Source organism: Macrobrachium rosenbergii, chromosome 48, assembly GCF_040412425.1.
Source record: "Macrobrachium rosenbergii isolate ZJJX-2024 chromosome 48, ASM4041242v1, whole genome shotgun sequence".
NCBI classification, from domain to species: Eukaryota; Metazoa; Arthropoda; class Malacostraca; order Decapoda; family Palaemonidae; genus Macrobrachium; species Macrobrachium rosenbergii.
In genome coordinates, this window is record NC_089788.1 from 69,809,745 (window position 1) to 69,832,682 (window position 22,938).

Below are 22,938 nucleotides of genomic sequence, written 5' to 3' on the forward strand. Positions count from 1 at the left end.
GATAACGCATTTAAAAGATTCAAAACTCAGTAAGTCAAGTCCGCAGTTGTGGTAGGCTATAACATCAGGTGGGACGAAGTTTGTAGCAAATTAAAGAGATATCCCCTATGTTCATTCTCTTGAATTATAGTACAATACCATACAAGTAATCGGACGATGTTAAATGTTGGTTTTTACATTTATTTGTAAATATCTAGTAATATACCAATACAAAAATAGTTGTAGGTAATGAACTAAACTTCTGCAGATTCATCTCCGGTTATATTGCAGTACAAGAATAGTTTTGGGCTGTGGACTAAACTTCAGTGTAATCTCCGATAATACTTTAGGAATCTTGTGATACATTTTGAGTCCGCCATTTGGCTGTGCTGCGTATATCTGTAATTGCCAAGAAAGCGTAACAGTTTGCAGATATTTTGCATTAAAAACTTCTGTTTTTGATCATGCAAGACAAGTTGTAGAAGGGACTTCGGTCCTTTATAATATACAGAAATATATATGTTAACTTGATGATTGAAGTTAACAATAGCATTATTATTAATCTTCATAATAAAAATTGTGGTGTATCATTGAAATTCAAAATTAAATCTATTGGCTCTTGGTAGTTCTTGATCATTTTCCATAGTTAGCCGTAAGAGTCGCCATATGTACAGACGTGTGAGTTTGGAATCACTATGGATAAGAAAGGTCATATTAGCTAGTGTGAAAGTTGATGAAAACGCCACTCCTTGTGCCTCTTTGTTGCTTAATCTCGTACCTAGTAGACTTGTAATGCAGTTGAAAGCAGAATCTGCAGGGTTACTCGACCAGAGAAATTGGGGTGACGTCGGCAAGGTGGCCCTCAGCCTTGGTAAAAAGATGAGTACGGTATCCTGCCAGAGCTACGTGACAGTAGGCACATACCAACAGGAAACCATGAAATGGGGCGGTGCAGATGTGCTTGGCAGAGCTTTCACGAGAAAAGGTTTCTGAAACGTTACAAATCCGTTTGAAATAGAAACTTCAGATTGCAGGTTGGAATGTGGAAAATTTATTTTTGATTTGTAATAGAGATTCCAATCCGTTTATGCTTTGGATTTATTGATCAACTTCCCCACTAACTGCAGGGTAACGACCAATAGGTAGAAGCCAAGATATTTGTGTGCTGTTTGTTACCTTTGCTTATGAATGACATTTCAAAACCCAACGACGTCCAACGGGTTAGCCTTGATTAAGTGAATGGTTGTGCCTAGCCCGTACAATTGGGAGAACGCCAGGGTTCTCTTGTGGGGGTACTGCAACAAAATGCAGGCGCACACGCTCTCACGTACGCACGCCCATGAACAAGCGATTTTCCCAGTTCATCTTCTCGCGCTCTATATTTATTTTCATTTGTTTCTCGTTTGCCAAAGGCGCGCCACCTTATGCCTCAAGCCTAAGCATCGAATTGTTGAGAGTCTAGTCTCTTCGCCCATCCCTAATTCCTTGCGGTAGGTCGCTTTTCGTACGGAGAGGGTGCCCTGTAATTCGTACCGCGTGGCGCGATTTGATAGCCCGCTCTTATCAGACTGGCACGGGTGGGTTTTCACACGACTTTGTTTTAATGGGGATCTCTGTCATTTTATATGTTACGTAAGTTTTGCTGCGCCCCTCCAGTAGCTTTGCTTTCTGTTGTTTGTAACCGCTGGTAAAATAATGAGTGCTATTTACTTAGTGTTTTGAATAGGGTAGAAGAATCATTTTAATGATCTTTGATATGATTCTCTCGTTAGGAGGTACTCTTTCCTTTTCTGGATTTAATATTTGAGAGTTATGATATAGTTATATTTATAATCGCTGGTAAACTAATCATTACCATTTTACTTTTGTTTGAATGGAGTAGAAGCGTCCTTTGAATGACGATCTGATGTAATTCGTTCTTCCAGAGGTGCCCTGGCCCTTGCTGGATTTCATAATATATTTGAGAGAGTTATGACGTGTTCTTAATTGCTCTTAAGAGAAGTATTACTCTCCTTTACATGCACGAGGTAGACGTGTTCGTAACTTGCGAACATAACTGGAAACGGGATCCTTCCTAGAAAGCGTACGTGTCTTTTCACACGCTTTCTGCTGCACGGGTCTTGCCGAAACACGATCTCTTACCGTCTGACCTTCAGCTAACTTGAACTTAGGTCTCACGTGCAGTCAGTCGATCCTTCGTGGACTCTGCCTGTGCATAAGTCGCTTCAGATATCTTTCTTTACATTGATCAAAACAAGAAAGCTGTTGACATCTCGGGTGCACGTGCACCCGTTGCATTCAGTCGTAACGCGTCATTGCCTCCCGAGATTTTATTTTAGTTCTTTAATCCTAAGCTTCGCTTGGTTTAGTCCGTGAGTCATGCCAATTGAGAGTGGTTGTGATCATAACCGTAAGCACTTTCATTTATATATTTTATTATTTTATGCGGAATTTACGTAATTCTTGATTTTTATGGAATTTACATTTTATTAATTTTTTATGTAGCTTACATTCGGTATTTTTTGGTGGAAAGTATATTTATTTCTTAATTTTTAACGTAACTTATTTAATATTTGAAGCAGCTTGCTTATATCTTCCATTTTTCATGGAGCAGATTTTGAAGGTATAGATTTAGCTAAATCATGCTTTCAGGTGAAGCCTATTTGTAACTTAACTTCAGGTTAATTGTAGTGATTTCTTTACAAAGCCTAAACCTATTTGTTAATTTCAGGTGAAAACCGTTCTCATAATTTTAGGTGATATGTCCGTTTTCACTATTTCATTGAAACATAACTGATTTTTTTTTTATATAAATTCATATAATTTTCGTGTTATTTGATCAAGTTTTTATTTTCATGATTTCAGGCGAAACATAACTGATTCTTTTATATAGATTAATTTAATATACTTGTTATTAGATTTAAGTTTTATTCTTATGGTTTCAGTGAAAAAACTTATTTTTTTTTTTTTTATAAATTCTGATTTTCGGTTTATTAGATTCAAGTTTAAGTCGAGAGACTTCTCACGTGATCTTACGTAAACAAGCTTAACGTGTCTCCTCCTCCTGCATTCCAGGTGAAGCTCGTGTGATCGGTGAGCTGATCACAGGTCGCGAAGGTGCCAACTACTCCCCAGGTGGGGAGTCTTGGACCTGCGCTTTCGCCCCGGACGAGTCCAGGTTTGCCTGGTCATGCGGCTTCAGGAAAGTGGTCATCATCCCGTGGAATAGATACAAAAATTGCCTGTGAGTATTCTTGGTTAATCTACATGCTTTAGGTCAATCTACGTTCTTTTGGTTAATCTGCGTTCTTTAAGTCTATCGACGTTCTTTTGGTTAATCTGCGTTCTTTTGGTCAATCTACGTCCTTTTGGTTAGTCTACGTTTTTTAGGTCAATCTACGTTCTTTTGGTTAATCTGCGTTCTTTTGGTTAATCCACGTTCTTTTGGTTAATCCACGTTCTTTTGGTTAATACGTTCTTTTCAATCGCCAGACGAAGAAAGGCTTTGCGTTCAGTCTTGAAATTGTTAAGCAGGCCGCGTTCGTCCCGATTAATTTTAAACATGGTTTTGCTTTCATTGTGAGGACACCGAGGTTACGTTCAATTCAATTAGGAACCTTTGTGTTGCGACCGTCTATTCATATAAGCCACTGTAGTTGCGTGGGTTGGTCTCGTTCAGTTTGGATACAGTAACTTGCTTTATTTAAAAATGATTTCATTCTGTGATTGCTGCATTCTCTTCAAGTTTTATTTTTTAATCCCATGAAACTTAATTTGTATCTGAAAGATATTTTGCGTAGCTTATTTTTTTCCTTTTGGCCGTGTTTTCACAGTGTTGACAGCTGAAGATATAATGGCTAGAGACACGATTTCTCGTAGTTTTAACAGGTTTCGTTTTCATTCGCTCATGAAAAATCCAGTTCTTAGTCATCCGGCCTATCCGTTATGGTAGATGTTTGTGGCTTCCCACATATCCGGTTCTGGGTTCATTGTAACTTGTTTATATGATGTGATTTTTATGTTCAGCCTTTAATGACGCAACGAACGCCCAAGTTCAGTGAGCTTCATGATGTAATTCGTGCAATATGTAATTATTGCTTATTTAGTCTCGTAATAATGCTTTGGGAATATGCCTAACCACCGGTGCTTTTGTGTATGTGGACATGCTTTAGAATTAAAGTTATTAATCATATGTTTTTCAAGTTTCTTAAATTATCTGTGGTCGCTGGATGCCCCGTTAAAACTATATTCTTATTATATACTTATGTGAATCTTTCTCGTGATTTGGGTGACGTATGTTGGTTCAAGTGCAACGTAATTCTTGGAATGCAGACATCTTCGATGTATGTAGGCGGTTCTCGTACATCGAGAACAGCACCCACGCATAAATGTCCATTTGATTGTGCCTAAATAAATTTGAATTAAGCATCTAACAGATTGATTGCTGCAATGATTTCTAACCTTTAGTGCCCCAGATAAAGAATTGTATGTGGATCATATACATATTATTGTTGCATTTTTTTTATTTTGCGTTATAATTCTTCATATACTGAGGCATGACTGTTTAGGAATTTTTGTTAATCACTGCTTTTACAATATGGTAGGAATTACTGTTAATCACTGCTTTACAATATGGTATCTTGCTCTGTATTACTGATGGACAAATACGCAATTAATGTTGATGTTAATCCACATAAAGATGTTCACGAGTAGTAAGAATTTGGATACCGTGGCTTCATGAGGAATTCCACATAGAGATTTCATTCTGTTAGTTACAGGAAATTCCATTGCTATTAGACAAGTATTATTTATTTAAAACATGGTATTTTACCTTTTTTTTCGATTAGAACCTTATCGTAAGATTTCGGAATTTCGCAAATGAAAACATCCCCTGTGGAATCCCTCTCTTGCAGTGGTAGACCAAATCGCAAATGTAAACTGTAGGAACATGTTGGCTAAATAAACATTAAGGTCTTTTAACTCATCATTAAAATATGCTAATATTGCTGTTTTTATTTTTTTCTTTTACCGCCTTTATTTAGGTTTGGACAAAGAAAACAGTAAGTGTGGTCAGCTATTTTTGGGAGAGCCTTACCCCGTTTTCTGTTGCTGCTTTCGTAATTGGAAAATTGTAGTGATTATTAACATTGCCTTTCCTCTTTTTTTGTGCTTGATTGCTTGCATTTTTTAGTTTTTTCCCGATAGATAGATGCTCTTTACTTGGGTACTGTATAATTCGTGATGTCATTTGCATAATTTCCTAAGACTAGGATATGTAGGGTTATTCTAGAATTTCCTACTTTAGACACCGTACGTAATTTATTTGAGGGTATGTAAGTAATGTAAGGTTGCAGTAGGTTTCTCCCCATTTTTTGGGAGATTGTGTGCTTTCTATAACTTCGTAGTAATCCTCCGTGCATGGTGTGGTTTTAGTTTTTTTAGTAGAGAATAATTTTGCTGTGAAAGTGAGGAATTTTTTTTTTATCCTTTAGATATTTCAACTTTTCCCCTTGTTTTTTTATTTTTTTATTTATTTATTTTTTTTTTTTTGCTTGCTTCGTGGCGCTTGTTGCAGTTTGTGAGACCGAGTAACAACTCTTATAATCATCATAGATCATAGAATGTATTACATAGACCCTCAGTTTTAGATTTGCAAATAACAATGATTATTCTTCAGTGAGGCGAAGCTTAGCCCGTCTTGTTTTGGCAGTGTGTTTGAGATAGCATACTTTTACACTGTCATGAAAATGCTTTTGCCATTTTTGGTGGTTGCATCCTGATACTGAGGCTCTGCTTGGGTGTCGGGGTCTTTTGGTTTTGTAAGCTTGAAGAAATGCTTGCTTGTATTTTATTTTAGTTTCGGTTGTCAGTTAATGCAGTAGACTTTTCTTTACGGATACCAAGAGGCGTGTCAGCTTTTAAATACAGTATCTCGGTATTGCTATTCTGAGGAATACTGGCACTTAACTGTTACTCATCGTATTTTACCGTAATTTCCTAAAGTTTATAGAGTGCGGCAATTCAGGTACTTGGCAAAGTAGTACGTCGAAAAAAATATGTGAATGCTATTTTTGAATGTCTCTGACTTGTACTGCTACGATTTGTTGCTATTGGCCCTGTCTGATACTGAATTGTGTTTTCTTGACCTTCACTTGTTTTTCAGATTAATCTTGTTTGGATTACAAGTTGTTTGTGACTGCATTGGGAATTTCTCTCTCTCTCTCTCTCTCTCTCTCTCTCTCTCTCTCTCTCTCTCTCTCTCTCTCTCTCTCTCTCTCTCGTGTAACCATCCTCAATTTTAGAAGAAGAACGGTTAAGTCTTAATTTTGTTGCCGTTTGCAGTTGTGGGTATTAACTGTAGTAACTTTTTAAATTGGGAACCCAAAAGTAGCCTCATATGTTTCATACTGTATAGTAACAGTCAATTTTTTATGGATGTCTTACCTAAATCCTGTTTGTGAAATCCCTGTTTTGGAAGGTATTTTGTTCATGATGCTACGGTTAAGAAAGTGATACAGACGATGGTTACAATGTTCATTATCGCAGTGCAATATCCTTCATGAGACTGCTTTATAGATTTCGATTTTGTTTGTGATCATTAAAGCAGAATTCAAGGAAAGTTTAGTGTAGCATAGAGGGACTACTCTGACAGCATATTTCTTACGTAACTCTCGTTACTCAACTATTAAAGCTTTGTATGACGTCATTGATTGGTTATGCCATATATATATATATATATATATATATATATATATATATATATATATATATATATATATATATATATATATATATATATATATATATATATATATATATATATATATATATATATATATAGTTAGTCTTGGTGAGAATTCAAGTACACCAACCACTTTAGCCTTGCTTTACACACACTTGCAATTTCCGTATTTTTCACGCCACCATGCATCTTTTTCCGCTTTGCAAAGGCTGGTGCCTGTAGGGTACAGTCTTCCTGGCTCTTTAATAAGTAGGGTGAAGTTGCCAACCTCACACCCGTTTATTTTGAATTCGGCAGGCGATTGCTCATACCCATTTGCAGGAGCGTGGGGTGGACTGGTGAGCGGTAAGCTTTAAACAATCCACTGTCAAGGATTTGGTTTCACTTTGCCGTGTGTGGCCTTTCGGATAAGAGGATACTTGCATTAATCCGACGCAAGGTTGACTCTATGCATGCATGCACGAGCAGAGAAAGTGGTTGGCATTGACCTTGATTACGTAAGGTTAGTTTTGTGGTCTGACCATGGAATAGGTTTAATTATATCTGAAGGCATTCTGTTAAAACAGTTATGGATTAAAATTGTATACTTTTTTCCACAAGAACGGGTTGGACTATAAACAACAACAACAATAATAATAATAATAATAATAATAGTAATTAAATACTCATAGTAGCACGAGTTTTAAAACGGAGAAACAAATCCACAGTTACGTATGCGTACGAATATAATCGAAAAATGGAATCGTACAGTTTCTCGAAAACTCTCCGTTTAGCTCTTGTTTTCAATATATATGTACACATCCATAGCTGTGCATTTGTTTCTTCAGTAATAATAATCTGAGATTTTACATTTAAAACCCATTCTTAAACGTCCAATTTAAGCTCCTTCCACTGCACAGACCGTTATCGATTGTAACATTTAACCAACGATATCGATTTCCCCCACAAGCGTGGATTCGTGGGTCGTTGCCCGCAAGTTGAAGTGTACAGTATAGAGAAGGTGAATCCTGGGGGTTTCTTGTGGCTGCAATTCGAGTGAGATTTCATGAGTCTGCACTTCTTGAAGTCTTGAAATTACTCTGTGCTTGTTTGCTGTAGGGATTATCATGCACGTAATTATGTATAGTTAATATTCATTTAAAATAATTAGCCATTCTCCCCCGGGTTTGTTAACACTAGGGCTCATGGTAATTACTTGAGCCCATCAGCTACAGCGACGTTGCGTAAATTCTTCTGTAAAATCAGGCCGGTATTCAGTCTGAACTGTCATGTTTTTTAGCCATTTTTGCAGAAATCAGTTGTTCTTCAGTGTGTGTATGCATGTATTTATATACAGTATGTATATATATATATATATATATATATATATATATATATATATATATATATATATATATATATATATATATATATATATATATATATATACTGTATATGAAATCTACTGGTCACTTTAAGAGAGAATTGTGGCTATCACAATTACACACACATGCACAATATATATATATATATATATATATATATATATATATATATATATATATATATATATATATATATATATATATATATATATATGTCCTTAGTACTTATAAAAGTCTCTCTCACTTACAGATAATTTGCCTGGTATCACAAATACTTATCAGGTGCTTAATTGAAATCTTTCCTTCACCTCTTTCTCTCAGTACTTCATAATGTAGGTGAGAGAGTGACACGGAAACGCAGACGACAGTGCCAAGTGTGCCATCTAGATCACTTACCTTTTTTTTATTTGATATTTTGGGGCAATGTCATATTACAGTCTTTAATTCCATGTTTTGGGGCAGTCATAAATATTTTTTTTATTTCATAATTAGGCGTAATGTCATATTACACACAGGTTCTGAAAGAGGCTTTCTGAGAATTTTTCGTAAGGCCTAGTGAGAAGGTTGGTATCTTTCGGGAGAATAAAATTGAATTATTTTAGAAACACCACTTTTTTTTTTTTTTTTTTTTTAGAAACCACATTTTTTCTTTTGATTGGATGATAATCTCATAGATTTTTAGTGGGTTCAAGCTGTATTAGTAGTTTGATAGTCGGGTGTCTTCAACAATAAAGGCTAAAACTAAATCATGTGTCAGTAGCACACAAATAAGCTACAAAGTGGTGAAGTGAAAGCATAGTTGCCGTGGCTTTAATCTGCATCGGTCAGGCTTTGCAATTTCGAGAAAACATTTTTTCAAGGCAACGCCTGATGCAATTGCCAAGATTCCTTAGGTCGTATCGCCTTGCAAACTAAAGGGTTCTTCTTTAATACTTGTTTTAACCTTCTGTTGTTGAAATGTTTTATGGTTTTGTTTACATAAAGAATGTGTTCGTGGTAGTTCATGGCCATTTGATAAGCGGTGCACTGTAGGCATTACTTGAGGTTTTTTGCGGCGTCCCTTCGGGCCCTAGCTGTAACCCCATTCATTCTTTCTACTATACCCCCGTTCATATCTTCTTTCTTGCAAGTTACTTTCCACTCTCTCCTAACAATTGCTTCATAGTGCAGCTGCGAGGTTTTCCTCCTGTTGCACCTTTCAAACCTCCTTTAATCTCAATTTTCCTTTCAGCGCTGAATTACTTCATGGGCCTACATCTCATATTCGAATTCAGTGTGTTAAGAGGGTCTTTGTACCTTGTGGTTGAACAGTTACGTAATCACTAAGGTTAAGAGTATATCAGCTTTCATGGCCGGTTTAGAATGTTGTTTCCTACGTAATTTTTATATGTACAGTACACGCCTCTCCCGTTTATGTGGGTAGCCCCGAGTGTTCACCTTCCTGTCCTTGGCAGTTCTTAGCGGATGTAGTCTGCTCGACTACTGAGTACAGAATCTCTCTCTCTCAACAACAGAAGCAAATGGGCATTTGGTTGCCCCACCTGTAATCTTAAACCAGGTCCTCGTCACTCGTAAGGAGATATATGACAGCAGTATATTATATTTATGTATAGGCTATGTGATTTGTGATCCCAGTAATTTTGTTACAAATTAAGAAACAGTCGTTGTTGAAACAGGAAGGAATGAAACGGATAGGTTAAGAGAAGTGAAATAATCCGGGTTTGGGCGAGGCGCTGGGTATCTTATCTGTTTATGTAAAGAACTTAGTTTCAGGGAACGGCACTCGTGTTGTATTTAAAAACCAATCGAGAGAGAGAGAGAGAGAGAGAGAGAGAGAGAGAGAGAGAGAGAGAGAGAGAGAGAGAGAGAGAGAGAGAGAGAGAGAGAGGCAGTGTGCTTTCACATGCTCACATGACAAACGTAACGTTACACTCCTTGTTCTTCTCTCCGCCTGATATGTGTGACTCATGGAGATGGGCTCGAGCTCTTGCATAATTGCAAATATCTCCGAAGATGAATCTGGAACCTGCCGATCCTGTTTGATTGCTACGTAAGGTCCTTGCATAACTTACATGAGGAGAACACACTCCTATTCCCAGAGAAAAAAATGAACCACTGCCACATTCGTCATCTAGAATCTAACTGTTGAATCAAAGATGTTCTAGCCACCCTTCCCCTTCTGCAGGAAACCTCCGCGGTATGAAACAGCCTAGTATCTAGTATTGCTGATATCAGTTAGATGTATTATATCATCTGGTACTTCAGTCATAAACACCCTTTGACCAAAGTGGACCATAAATCATTTGAACCTAACAGTAATATAGGTCCATATTATTTAGTATAGGATAGCCTTTAGCTACTTCATCTGTCTTCAAAGAAGGTTCATATTGCACAGCGTATGCGAAATGGTGGCATGTATGTAAATGTACTGGGTTGTTTGAAGACCTGTGATCATTTATTTTTGTTGTAATGGGACTTTCATTTTACAATAAATTTAAGTTTATCGTTTAGATATAAAATATTTATAAATTTTGAGTTCAGAACTTTTATGGACTTTGTTCTGCTTGGTAGTTTTGGAATAGTGTAAGAGATTTCACTTTATTACGAGCATGCACACTGCGTAAAGGGTTAAAAACACATTTGCTGTTATTTCTTGTAGCGCACTTTGTAGTTCTTTAGAAGACAAGTTAAACCTGTTGTGTACAAGCAGTCCTTAACTATCGATATTATTTCATAGAGTGTTGTATTTGTTTTGTAGTACAAGGGGGTACATATTGTTTAAAATTTTTCAGTGATTAAACAAGTGGAGAAGGTAAACTTGAAAAGTTTGTGTGCTTTGCTACCTGTGATAAATTATGTAAGTTTTTGCAATTAAAATATCTGTTGTTATTTATCAGGCATGGTATTGCAGTGTCTGGTTTCAGAGGAATTGAGCTGGGAATATTCACATTTAATGTAGTAATTGAACGTATAATAACGTAGAAATTGAATGTTCATTACTGTCAGTCTTCTGATCTTCTCCAGTTACGGTGTACCAGCTTGTAAAGTTAATTTAAGACTTTGTAATGTTTTGTAAAGATTTCCGTAGTATAATTTTGCCCATGAAATATAGATTTAATGTCATGAACCTTAAATAATTCCCAGCATAAAACGTCAAATAATTATTTTTAACTTACAATGTCTAGTCTTGACAGGATATCCTGTAGCTTGTGGACATTTCTTACTATATATTCGCACTTGGTTGAATAGCATGAGGTTACTAAAGTGACCTTATAGCGTAAACTGCGTAGAAAGAGTTGTTTCTCTGTATTGTAGCCATGTTATAATTATTGTAGTAATTGTTGTCACGTACATCTTTGCACGCTTTTCGTCGACTGGATAGTTTGCCTCTAGTGTGGTTGGAGATGTAAGTACAGGGTTTGTTGTTTTTTTTTTTTTTTTTTTTCAAGCCTGATGTTTGGCCTTGTCTTCATAGGTCTTTTTGTTGAAAGGAAATTAGTATTATCAAAATTATTGGAGATTACTTTGAACCTCTCGGTTGGGGTATATTTATACTGGCCAAGAATTTACATGCCAAAAATTCTGTAGCCAGATTTTTTAAGGCACTTTTATTAAGCAAAACATTGATATTTTCCATGCTTGTTGATTAAACAAAAATAATTTTTTTCTGTCTTGATTTTGCCATATTATAAAATTATGGTACCCCCAGTGGGCATGTACCAAACAATGGCCCAAACAAGGGTAACCATGAAAGCTTGTGGGTCCCTCTTGACCATCTGTTGTTTGTCCATTACAGTAATCCTAATAGAATGTGGTTTCAGATAAGTTTGTTGATTTTTTGAGATCCTGTTGTTTTTACTGTAGGAGATGTGAAAACTTCAACCGAGTGAGTCTGTATTTATCCTATCATAAAATACCCTGTAATCAGTTGTTGAATATGTACTTGCATGAAACTTAACGGCTTTGTAGTGTTCATCCTACTTTATCAGTCTGTATTTCAAGTGTGTATATCCCAAACTCTTGTATTCTGTTAGCAGTGTTTTAAGGATTTGCTGGTTTTTGAATGAGGTATTAATTGGAGGTCTCTCTTATTGTTGTTCCCTTGTAATATTGGTAATGTTCTTTAGTTTTACTCAAGTTTCGTGTGAGAGAGAGAGAGAGAGAGAGAGAGAGAGAGAGAGAGAGAGAGAGAGAGAGAGAGAGAGAGAGAGAGAGAGAGAGAGAGAGAGAGAGAGAGAGAGAGAGCTGTAGAAGTATTAAACATAACTTGAGCTATTGCATTTTAAACTTGGGAAAATCATATCTGAATGTTCATAAGTATGTATTGAAATACTGCCTTGAATAAAATAAAGTAACTGTCAGTTGATGTATACTGTATTGAATAAAATAAAGTAACTGTCAGTTGATGTATACTATCTTCAAATGATTGAAATTAATAATGGCAGTATTTGAAAGGCAGACTGTATCATTTTGGTACCACGACTATAAAATATATACTGTACGCAAGTGCAGTATTGTTGGGATCTGGCTGGAATCTCAAATTACTTTTCAGAGATGTAGCATTTGGGATTTACTTTTGGGCTGCTTGGATTCCAGCATTTTGTTCAGATTTTATATTAATACTTGCAGCTGGATGTGTATATACAGCCCAGTGCTGTCAATGGAATTACAGAGTATTTTGTGAGACTATTTTACTGTACTCTTGTTTACTCATTTTGTATTTTTTCAATTTTTCAGGCAATCTGATGACAGCCAGGACGCAGACGGATATGAACTCTTCACGGAAAAAATTAGCATTGACGCAGGATTCACTGTGACAAGTTTAGCATTTGGTACAGGCACGCCTGAAGAGGACCTTGTACCTGTAAAACGAGAGTACTGGACACGCTTTGACTTTTCAAAGGATCTCATACTTGCCACAGGACACAGCAATGGAAGAATCAGGATTTGGGACCCTTATACTGGTATGTAGCCCTTTTGCACCCCTAAAAAAAATATTTTGAGATGAAACTTACCCTCTATCAGTAGGTGCAGACAAATCTCAATGATAGATATAAGTACCTAAAAAATTGAATTTATAAAAATCATTATTTTTGAGGCAAAACTTACCCTCTATCATTAGCTTTATCTGCAGCTAATGATAGAGGATAAGTACCTAAAAAAATTTATTGTATCATAAAAATCATATGTTTTAAGAAACTACCTGCTTGCCATTCAAGTTATTGAAGCAGTAACCAAAGGGGTTTATAGTATTAGCCTTCTTATAACAAGAAAAATTGTACTGAAAGTAAAGGTTTCGTTGACAGTAAACCATCTTATAACCAAGTAGTTTGCGATTTACTGTGAAATATAGCTACATGTTCTTTTCCTCTCTCTTTGGCATGTGGAAGATCAATTTGATTAGTGACATAAAATGATCTCTTTCAGGGAAACTTCTGCTCGAGTTGACAGATCATGTACAACCAGTCACAGCATTAGCATTTGCTCCAGATGGATCTTTACGACTGGTTTCCGCCTCCAAGGACTCCACCATCAAGGTTAGCTCATAATTAATTGTCCCCTTTTTTTTATTTTTAAATTTTTATAAAAGCTTCTGCCAGCATTTTAGTTCATGAAGAAAAGTCAGTTTGTTACATAAATTAGGCATATTAGAGTACTCTGAAATAACAGGTTTTAAATTGACTGTGATGTTGAGCATGTTGGAATGTTTGCTGACAGTTTGATTAAGATTATAAATTATATGTGGCAATTTTCTTTAAATATCTGCCATCTTGATAAAGTCTATGTAATTTGTTATAGCTTAAATTTATTGGCGGTGCGTTTTCAAAGTGAGCGTAGGTTGAAGTTAAACTGATCATTTGGATTCAAATGAATTTTCATATTAAGAAAAGCTAAAATATGTACTGCAGTTTACACAAGTAGTGCTGTACAAAATACGGTATATAAATTATTTTCCAAATACTGTATAGGCATGCTAAGTTGATTAGCTTAGGAGGCCCATAGAGGCTCATTTATGTAGTTTTTATCCGATGGACATGAGCAGGGTGACAAGAGAATGGTTTCCTTCTTAGAACTTAAATAGTGTATATCTTTAATTAATGTACAGTACTTGGGTATGATTGTCAGTCATGGAAAATATTTCTGTAACCCAGCATAATAAATATAAAATGTAAGAGAATTTACAGCTTGTATTATGTAGCATGTGACAGCTTATAAAATATTGAATTGTGGAATGTAAACTCCATAGGAAATGTTGGCTTATAAAATTGTTTAAACAAGCAGTGAATAACTGTGTTAAATGTTGAGGTATGCTTATATATATAAGCATACGTACACTTGGCCTAATTTGAAAATTTCTAGTTGAATTATTGGTAAAATATATTCATAAGTTCATGTGAGCAAAATACTGAATTTTTAAGAGGACCCTGTGCACACTTGAATTTAGCTCTGTTGCACCAGAGAACAAATTGGCAAATACAGTTAACAGTCATAAGTTTTTTTGTTTATTTTATGTAAATAAAAAATAAAGGTTTACTTTTGTGTAAATAAAAACAAAAATTGTGAAAATGATACATAGTGGTCATTTGCCTAGGCTTCATTCTGACTTGTATTTCCTTTGGCCCATGCTCATATTTACTTTCAAGATGCACATAATGCACTCAGTGAATGCACTTAGTGTAAAGCCATTAAGACTTGCTTTCACCATCCTGCAGCAAAACTTATGAAATTAACACTTACAGCAATAATTAAAAATTCTCCTCACAAATCATTTTTGTTCTCGGGCACTAATTGTATGGTGAATTACAACAAAATACAGTATACAGTAATGCTATTATTAGTGCATGAATTCTTTCATGCTTAGTTAATTTTTTTTTTTTACTGTATCTTCAATTGTTAGCAGAGGTTACAGCCTATTAGGAACTCTGCAGTGCTGTTGATTGATTTTGCTCCACTTTTGTAATCCTGTACATGCAACAGTATGCCTATTAGTCAGATTCAGTTTATTTTCAACCTAACTTGGGATGATAATGTCACACCAGTTATCAAGGGGTATAGTTTAGTTATTTGTCATGTACTTAAGGAAAATGTGAAGTGGATGTGGGTGTAGTCCCACGCTTGCACTGACTGCCCTTCCCTTGACAGGTCTTCGCGTTGGACTGAGCTGACTGCCTGGAACAATTGTGCCTTGTTTCGAATCCGTTCCATGGCTCTGTACTGTATGTTTGTGGTTGTAATTTGCTTGTGTTTTCTTTTTCAGAAAATAGTATATCAAAATCAATTTGCGTTTCATGTTCATGTAATCAGTTTGTAAATATAACTATTAATTACAGTAATGAGAAAATTTAGTTCATAAAATCCAAAAATAGTGTATCCAAGTCAGATATTTCATGTGTTGTATTTGACGTAAAAATTCATTGACATCCATCAGACTTTAGACTTGTGGTTTTGACTCTATAGGGTAATAAATTCAAAAGCTAGACATCAGGGGCTCTCTCCCGTTTCCTTTTGGCTAGGAAAAAATGTAAAATTTCCCATAGCAGCTGACACTGCTGTGCTACAAACTAGTGTGGATCAGAGATTGTTTGTGTGTATGTTTTTATTCAGCATTTTTTTGGATGTGAAAGATTTTTATTAAAATTTGTTTTTACTTGGAAATCTGTCATTACCAACTAGTTTTTTATTCACCTATAGCAGTCAACCCATCAAAATTATGAAATTTTAAAAGATTACTGAATTATTAAAAACTAATTAGTACTGTACCATCTAACATGATTTTGAAAACCTAATTAATCAGTGTGTGCCAGAGTAGAAAATAATTTTTTTACTTTCTCCATTGCAGGTGTGGGACATGTGCGACGATGGAAACATGTTCAAGACGTTACGTGAACACATTGGTCCTGTTCGAGGTTTGTGCTGGTCACCAGATGGGAAGTTTCTGTGTTCAACTGGTGACAAACAGAAGGTAAAAATGTTTTTTAACTGTAAGAGTTTTTTAATAGAATTTTATATAATGTGTAGTTATGACAGTGATGTAGGTAAGGTAAGTGTGGTATACTGTACATTGATTAAATGGGAAAGAAAAATAAGAAAATGGTGCATTAAAAGAATGATGCAAAAAGGAATGATTAAGCAGTCTGGTGACTCGTTAATTAACTGAAAGGGTCACATATGTGCTATCAGAAAAGCTGGAACAAAATAACTGTTACTCCAATAAGTAATATTTTCATCTTTCCCTAGTATTTTCTCTTAACACAGTATCTACATTAATTTCTGCTAGGTTAGATTGTTAAAGTGCTGTAGTTCATATTGATAGTATACAGTTGTATCTTGGGTTAAGCAAGATGCAATGGGTTTTCATTGGTATTGCAATCTACAAAACACCAAAACTATGGATACCGATACACAATATTTTAGATTATAACTGGTAATTTACCCAGAACATAGAGACAAAGATTGATTGGTATAATGGGCATTCATATAAAACTGAATGAGTACTTGGCTTCACAAAAATATGCAGTCTCCACTGTGGTGGTGTATGAACATTTGAATGTTGTTTTTTAAGTACTGTAGGCTTTTTTAGACTTGGCAAATCGACTTTATTAGCACTGATTACTGTTGTGAAACCATTCATTCATTCAGTATTGTATGAATGCCTGTTATTTCAATCGATCTTTGACTCTGTGATCTGATTAAATTACCAATTAGAATCTAATAAACTGTGCCCATAATTTATTGGGTTTGTAAGAATAAAATACTAATGAAAACCCATTGCACCTTGCCTAACCAAAGCAGCAACTGTATATTATCAACATGAACTACTGTAGTATAACAAGACTATTTATTCGCACAGCTAGATTCTCAAGGGCCTTGCCTAATGGATTTGTTTTTAAAATAAAACTGAAGATGGAGCAAGGTAAAAAATGAAGCAGCTTGTTTGAATTTAGAATGTATCATGCAGTGTAAGCGCTCTTTGATGATTTAGTAGCAAGGCTGAAAATTATAGTGTGTAAATTTGGGAGTACTGAAGTTGGTACATACCGAGGTCATTGTTTGATGGCCTCATAATTGAGCTTTTTTACATATGTTTTTTTTATAATTGTTTTTTATATACAGTACAATGTGTTTTGAATTTGTAAAGGGTAATGGCAAAATAGAAGATCGGGACGTTGATCAGAGGCGAGTACCTCAGTACAAGGGGATTACAAGCACATCATTGAAAAATAAAAAATTACATTAGGAATTCAAGTGCAAATGATGTTACATATTTTTATTATCATACAAGTACTGACTGAGGAAATTTGTTTGATGTATGATGATTTACTTTCAGGTGCTGCTCTGGGACATGGAGTCATACCACTTAGCAAAGAGATTTTCTGGTCATTATAATAATGTCCTTTCTTGTGCCTTTTCTCCCGATGGTGCTATGCTGGCAACTGCATCTGGTGATACGAGGGTTATCATTTGGGATACACACACAGGTTAGCATATACATATTGCATGTATACCAATACTGTACGGTAGTGCAATACCAGCTTTTTGCCCTTATTAAAAAAAAAAAAAAAAAAAAAAAGTGCAGTAATTGTAGCAGTGTAACTTTGTGCAGTGTTTTACATCAAACCTTATTTACTTGATTACAGGTGAACAGCTTCGAGTGCTGAACCACATGAACCCACCTCCTGGAGTAATTTATATGTCAGGAGAAAATAATTCCGTTGTGAAAGGTGTGACATTTTCTCCAAATGGCTGCCATGTAGCAACTGTCTGTAGTGATGGGTATGTAAAAAAAATTGTTTGTTTGAAAGGAAAGTAAAAAAAAACAGGTTTATAGGTAGTAGGTATCCACATGCATTTCCAACTTACTTTTTGCCATTACTTTATGAATTTAGTGAGTTGTAAAATTACTAATAACACTTAACAGTGTTAAAGCTAAAGCTCTGAGGGCCAATGCAATGGTTTTGTTTAATATACTTGGCCTTTATTGCTCAGAAATTCAATTGGATAAACTGGAGATTTTAACTAACAATATTTTGAAGATGTTTCTCCTTTAACTTAATACCTGTTGTTGAAAAATGGAGAGTCGCCTATGACTTGTTTGTGGTGGGTGTTCTGCAGTCTGGGATAGGGTCACTTAAATTATCAAATACCCACATTTCAGCAGTGTGTGACAAAGTTGAAGACAGGATAATCATTACTTCAATGTGGCATTCTTTTTTTAAATGAATGCTAGAATTAAACGATAGGTTAGTTTTAATTTGCTATTGTCTGACTCATTATTCCACCGATTCTGCTGCTTATTACATATAATGCGTTTAAATTTTCAGATTCTTACGGTTTTGGAACCTGACATGTGAAGATGATGAACCAGAGTGCATGGGAGCTGCTTTAGAAGGAACTTCAATGTTGAACTGTTGCTATTCCCCTGTTGGAGGAGCAGTAGCTGTGGGGTAAGTTTCAAGAAGTATTTTGGCCAATTTTAAATTAAGCAAACTAATCTGATGGATTTAATAACTAAAGCAAATTACATGTTGCTATTTTATTTTATGCCAGACATCTCTGGCTTCTCAAGGAAGTGCCACAAATGCTGTGTTTGATATCGTTGTTGAATTTAGGTTAGATAACTGACATTTAGAGGTTACGTTTCACCAAGTGGAATAAGAGTGACAGGTATACCAGAAATGGCAAGAAGCTCCCACACTGATTTTCCTTCTACAAAGTCCAAATTACAGTATTTAGAGCACACAAAAATAGCTCTTCGTTGGGTGAGTCGGTATAGCTGTGGACTGGCACTCGCTGGGCCGGAGTTCAATTCCCCTGCCGGCTGATGAAGAGGTAGAGGAATTTATTTCTGGTGATAGAAATTCATTTCTTGCTATAATGTGGTTCAGATTCCACAATAAGCTGTAGGTCCCGTTGCTAAGTAACCAATTGGTTCTTAGCCACGCAAAATAAGTCTAATCCTTCGGGCCAGCCCTAGGAGAGCTGTTAATCAGCTCTGTGGTCTGGTAAAACTAAGGTATACTTTAGAGCACACAAATGATTAAACTCTCCTTAATTAAGGAACAGTGGCTAGATGAATTGTATAAGTTGTCTCTGTATGTCCAGCATATGCCTTTGTATTTCCAATGCTTATGAGTAATTTTCTCTATTTCAGCCATTCATCGGGGAGTGTACTCTTCTTCTTGGCACCAGCATTAGTTCCTTCATTGCTCCACCTTTCAAGAATGTCCATCCGAAGATCACTGGGAGATATCACAAAACGGGAGGACCTCCTGTTGCCTCACACTTTAAAACCTTATCTTCAGTACAAGCATTGGTGAATGTTTTTCATATCTGCCAAGCATTTTTGTATTTATCAAAAGTGACTTAAATTTTAGTAGGTTATGCCTAATTTATTCTGTAAACTTTTTGTAAGTTCCTAAGACAGTAAAATAGCCGTTGGATGTCTGAAAAATTTACAGGCTAGACATTTGTTAGTTGATTAAGAAAATTATGACAAACTAGAGGATTTTCTCTAGTTGAATAGCAGAAATTTTTAATACAGTACTGCCCTCACATGAATAGTTTGTGCATATGGATATTTCCTTTACCAAACATCAGAAGTTATTTTGCTGTACAATTGGAAGTTGAAGTTTCCAGGATTTACTATTATTATTTTTCTGAAAAAAGCAACTTTTTGTGCTGCTCTAATTTTTTATAGTTCAGTAGATTTAAGTTATCATTAATCAGTAGGATTTAATATATATTCATATTAAGTGAATGCAATAAGTTATACAACTGCCATTTCCTTATGAGTAATTTATAGATTTTAAAAGTATATATTAGGTCTTTCTGAGGTGCATATTACATCTATTTCATTCACAATGACTGATTACTCATTGAATTTGTCATACATTTTTCATTTTTTCATTTCACAAATATGAGATTTCTCATCCCATTACTTGCCATAAATTACTTGCTCACATTCCCCTTTTAGGAGGAAAATCACTTGTTATTTTTTATGTCAGACGAGTCATAAATGTCTAATGAATGTCTGTGTATATAGTGGTAGCTAGTGTGAAGATTTTCAAAGTTAGTTTCAGAATTTAGAAGCCTTGTAAGTGCAGCGTTGTGCCTTGCATCGAGACACCTTGAAACTCTTTAGGGCTTTTCTCTTCTTCAGCAACAGTATTAATCATGCTGTGCAGAATGTAGTTTACAATGGAAGCTTTTCCTTACATTTTTTAAAGATTCAGTATTATTTCTGCAGTTTCAACTGCTGTCAGTGAAAGAGAATAAGCCTTATGAATGTAATAATCATGAATTTAGAATGATATTCCTTTCAAGACTAACCAGGTGGTAACTGCTTGGATTTGATTTAAAGTTACAGGAATTCTTAATTTTCATAAGACTTAAAGGGGAAAACAACTGCTTTTGGAGAGGCTCAGGATGTGACATTGTATTTCACTATCTGTAAGTGTAAAAAATAATGAAAATTAAAATTTTTCAGTCCCTAGAAAAGAAAAAGTACTAAATTTACCGGTTTTATCATTTGTGTAGTGTTTGGCATTTTAAATTGTACACAGCTGTAATCTCGTTGGAAAAGAAATCTCCCACATTAGTTTTCTGTCATATGATAGGAACAGTTAATACAATCTGTCTGTAATGAATCAGGAAACTGGTGTTTTGGGAAATGTAATTTGTCAGTAATTTTAATTATTTCTAAGTTATATTCTTTAACTACGTTATGTAGCATTAGTAACCTTTAAATACAAACTATATTTACCTAAAAAAAAAAACATATCTCAAAGAAGTTAGTTGCCTTATACAGCACAATGAACAGTGATTTTTTTTGATTGTCCAACAATTGAAGTGTTCCTGATTCAAACAAATTTTCCCGATTGGTTTCCAAATATTTCTGTAGCCTCTATAAAGCTGCTAGGATGACATGACTACAAAAGTTTGAACTTGCCTGTTTTAGTTAATTTGGTTTATATGCAGATGAGTAATATTTCATCTTGGGGTTTTAAAAGTGAAATTGTTTCCAAATAGTGTAAGGAAATTAACTACTGTTGTTTGATGGAAGAATATTTATATTAAAAGATTGCTAATGTTCCTGCTTAAATGTATTAACTAGTGTAAAGAAATAGCATTGATATATTCTTACTAAGTCCATTGTACAGTTTAGTTTTTGTAATAAATGTCAGTCCATATTTGTAGTTTCTTAATCCTACAATTTGCATTACAGAAATTTGTATGTCAATAGTGGGTTTATTAGAGTCATGTCTTTATGGTATGTCTAATGTTGAGGTACTTTAGGACAAGGAAATGGAAAGATGGAAATGAAGAGATAATAAAATTTTAACCTCTAAGATGAAATGAAGAGAGATGAAACGAAGAGATACTGTCTTCTACTTTAGTCTAGCACTGGTAATACAGTTGCTTTATATAAAAACAATAATGGAAAGAGAAACCCACAAGATTCCTGTGTATAACTTGTTTACTTGTAAATATTTACATATTACTTTAATCTCGAGTACTTTCAGGTCCTAACTGTGACCCTTTTTCAAGAGATGTGAAGGTAGTCAGGCTGGTTCAAGGCCCAGCAATCTTCTCAACCAGCCTGACTACCTTCACATCTCTTGAAAAAGGGTCACAGTTAGGACCTGAAAGTTTCTCTTTCAATCTTCAGAAGAAAACTGAAAGAAATTTTTGTTTATTGTTTGAACCAATGTTGACTGATCAACAGATTATTATTATTATTATTATTATTATTATTATTATTATTATTATTATTATTCAGAAGATGAACCCAATCATATGGAACAAGCTCACAAGTTGTACAAAATCATTTAAATCTCTTGCTATAAAAAAAAAATCCAGTCTTCACATAACCAGCACTGTAGATCCACTGTGATCGTATTAACGCCAGATTTTTCCATTTACATGGATATACCAGTTAACTTTCTATTGTCTTGTACAGTGTGTGCCTGATTTCCCATTTGATTCAGATCTTTGTCTAGGCTCATGTTCAAGATTAGGATTCGGGGCCTTCTTTATCTGCTTCTCTTCCTTTCTCATACCATACCCAACCCATCTTGTTCCTTGATATCACAAATGACTTTCCAGGTCCTAGTGACATCTGGCACCTTAATTTGCAGTGCACTACACAAATCATGCATTTCGTAGTCAGAGCTGTTTGAGATCTCCATTTTGTCCTTATAAGTGCAAATTGTTCTTCTTGTGGTCTTGTAATAGCTCCACAATCCTGTATATTGACAGGGTAACACAAAATTCTGCCCCTCGACTGCAGCCTCCTCATTGGCCACTTCTTGACTTAACATATTCCTTTGCTTTTAGTCATTTTAAGATTTATTTTGTTAACCCCAATTTTCCATTCTCCCTCCACTCTATTTTGGGTTTTATGTCTTTTGAAACATTTTCAACACCTCTTCCTTTAAGTCAGCTGTTAACACCAGGTCATCTGTCCAAAAGCCTTCCTTTCTTCACTCCTTTATAGCTTTTTCCATCACTGAAACAAACTAAAAAGCCTATGCTGATACTTCATGAATTTCTAGGTGCCTAGCACTGTCTCCACTCTACATTTAGTACTTAAATGTAATACTTTCACTTGCTCAAGTTTTTCCAGTGCCCTCTGCTTTCATAACGCCCACCTGGAGAAACTCATTACTTTCCTCAGCACTTTCACAGCACAACCCAGCAATCTTACTCTATACTTTTACCACCAGTCACATTACTTTTTCTTGAAACTTCACTATTGTAACAAACACTTCACATTTTGGCTCTTCCATTTATTCTGAACAATTCATTAATGGTTGGTTCGACACAAGTTTTCAGCAAATTGCCCCTATTACC

General features: G+C 35.3%; 1 protein-coding gene across 11 annotated transcripts in view; it reads left to right on the forward strand.

Moving 5' to 3' along the window:
• LOC136831504 (WD repeat and SOCS box-containing protein 1-like) overlaps positions 1-21,275 on the forward strand; it is a 108,994-nt gene extending 87,719 nt beyond the window's left edge. For 5 of the 11 annotated variants that reach the window (XM_067092027.1, XM_067092028.1, XM_067092029.1 and 2 more), the window contains 9 exons: positions 3,055-3,223; positions 5,022-5,039; positions 12,823-13,049; positions 13,513-13,622; positions 15,926-16,048; positions 17,414-17,564; positions 17,724-17,859; positions 18,408-18,530; positions 19,238-21,275. In XM_067092027.1, the coding sequence (XP_066948128.1) occupies positions 3,055-3,223; positions 5,022-5,039; positions 12,823-13,049; positions 13,513-13,622; positions 15,926-16,048; positions 17,414-17,564; positions 17,724-17,859; positions 18,408-18,530; positions 19,238-19,403 (1,223 nt within the window). In that variant the 3' untranslated portion in view covers positions 19,404-21,275. Of the gene's footprint in view, positions 1-2,169; positions 2,390-3,054; positions 3,224-5,021; positions 5,040-12,822; positions 13,050-13,512; positions 13,623-15,925; positions 16,049-17,413; positions 17,565-17,723; positions 17,860-18,407; positions 18,531-19,237 lie in introns of those variants that run through there. The other 6 variants (XM_067092032.1, XM_067092033.1, XM_067092034.1 and 3 more) reach the window with 3 other exon arrangements.
• The last annotated feature ends 1,663 nt before the right edge of the window (positions 21,276-22,938 follow it).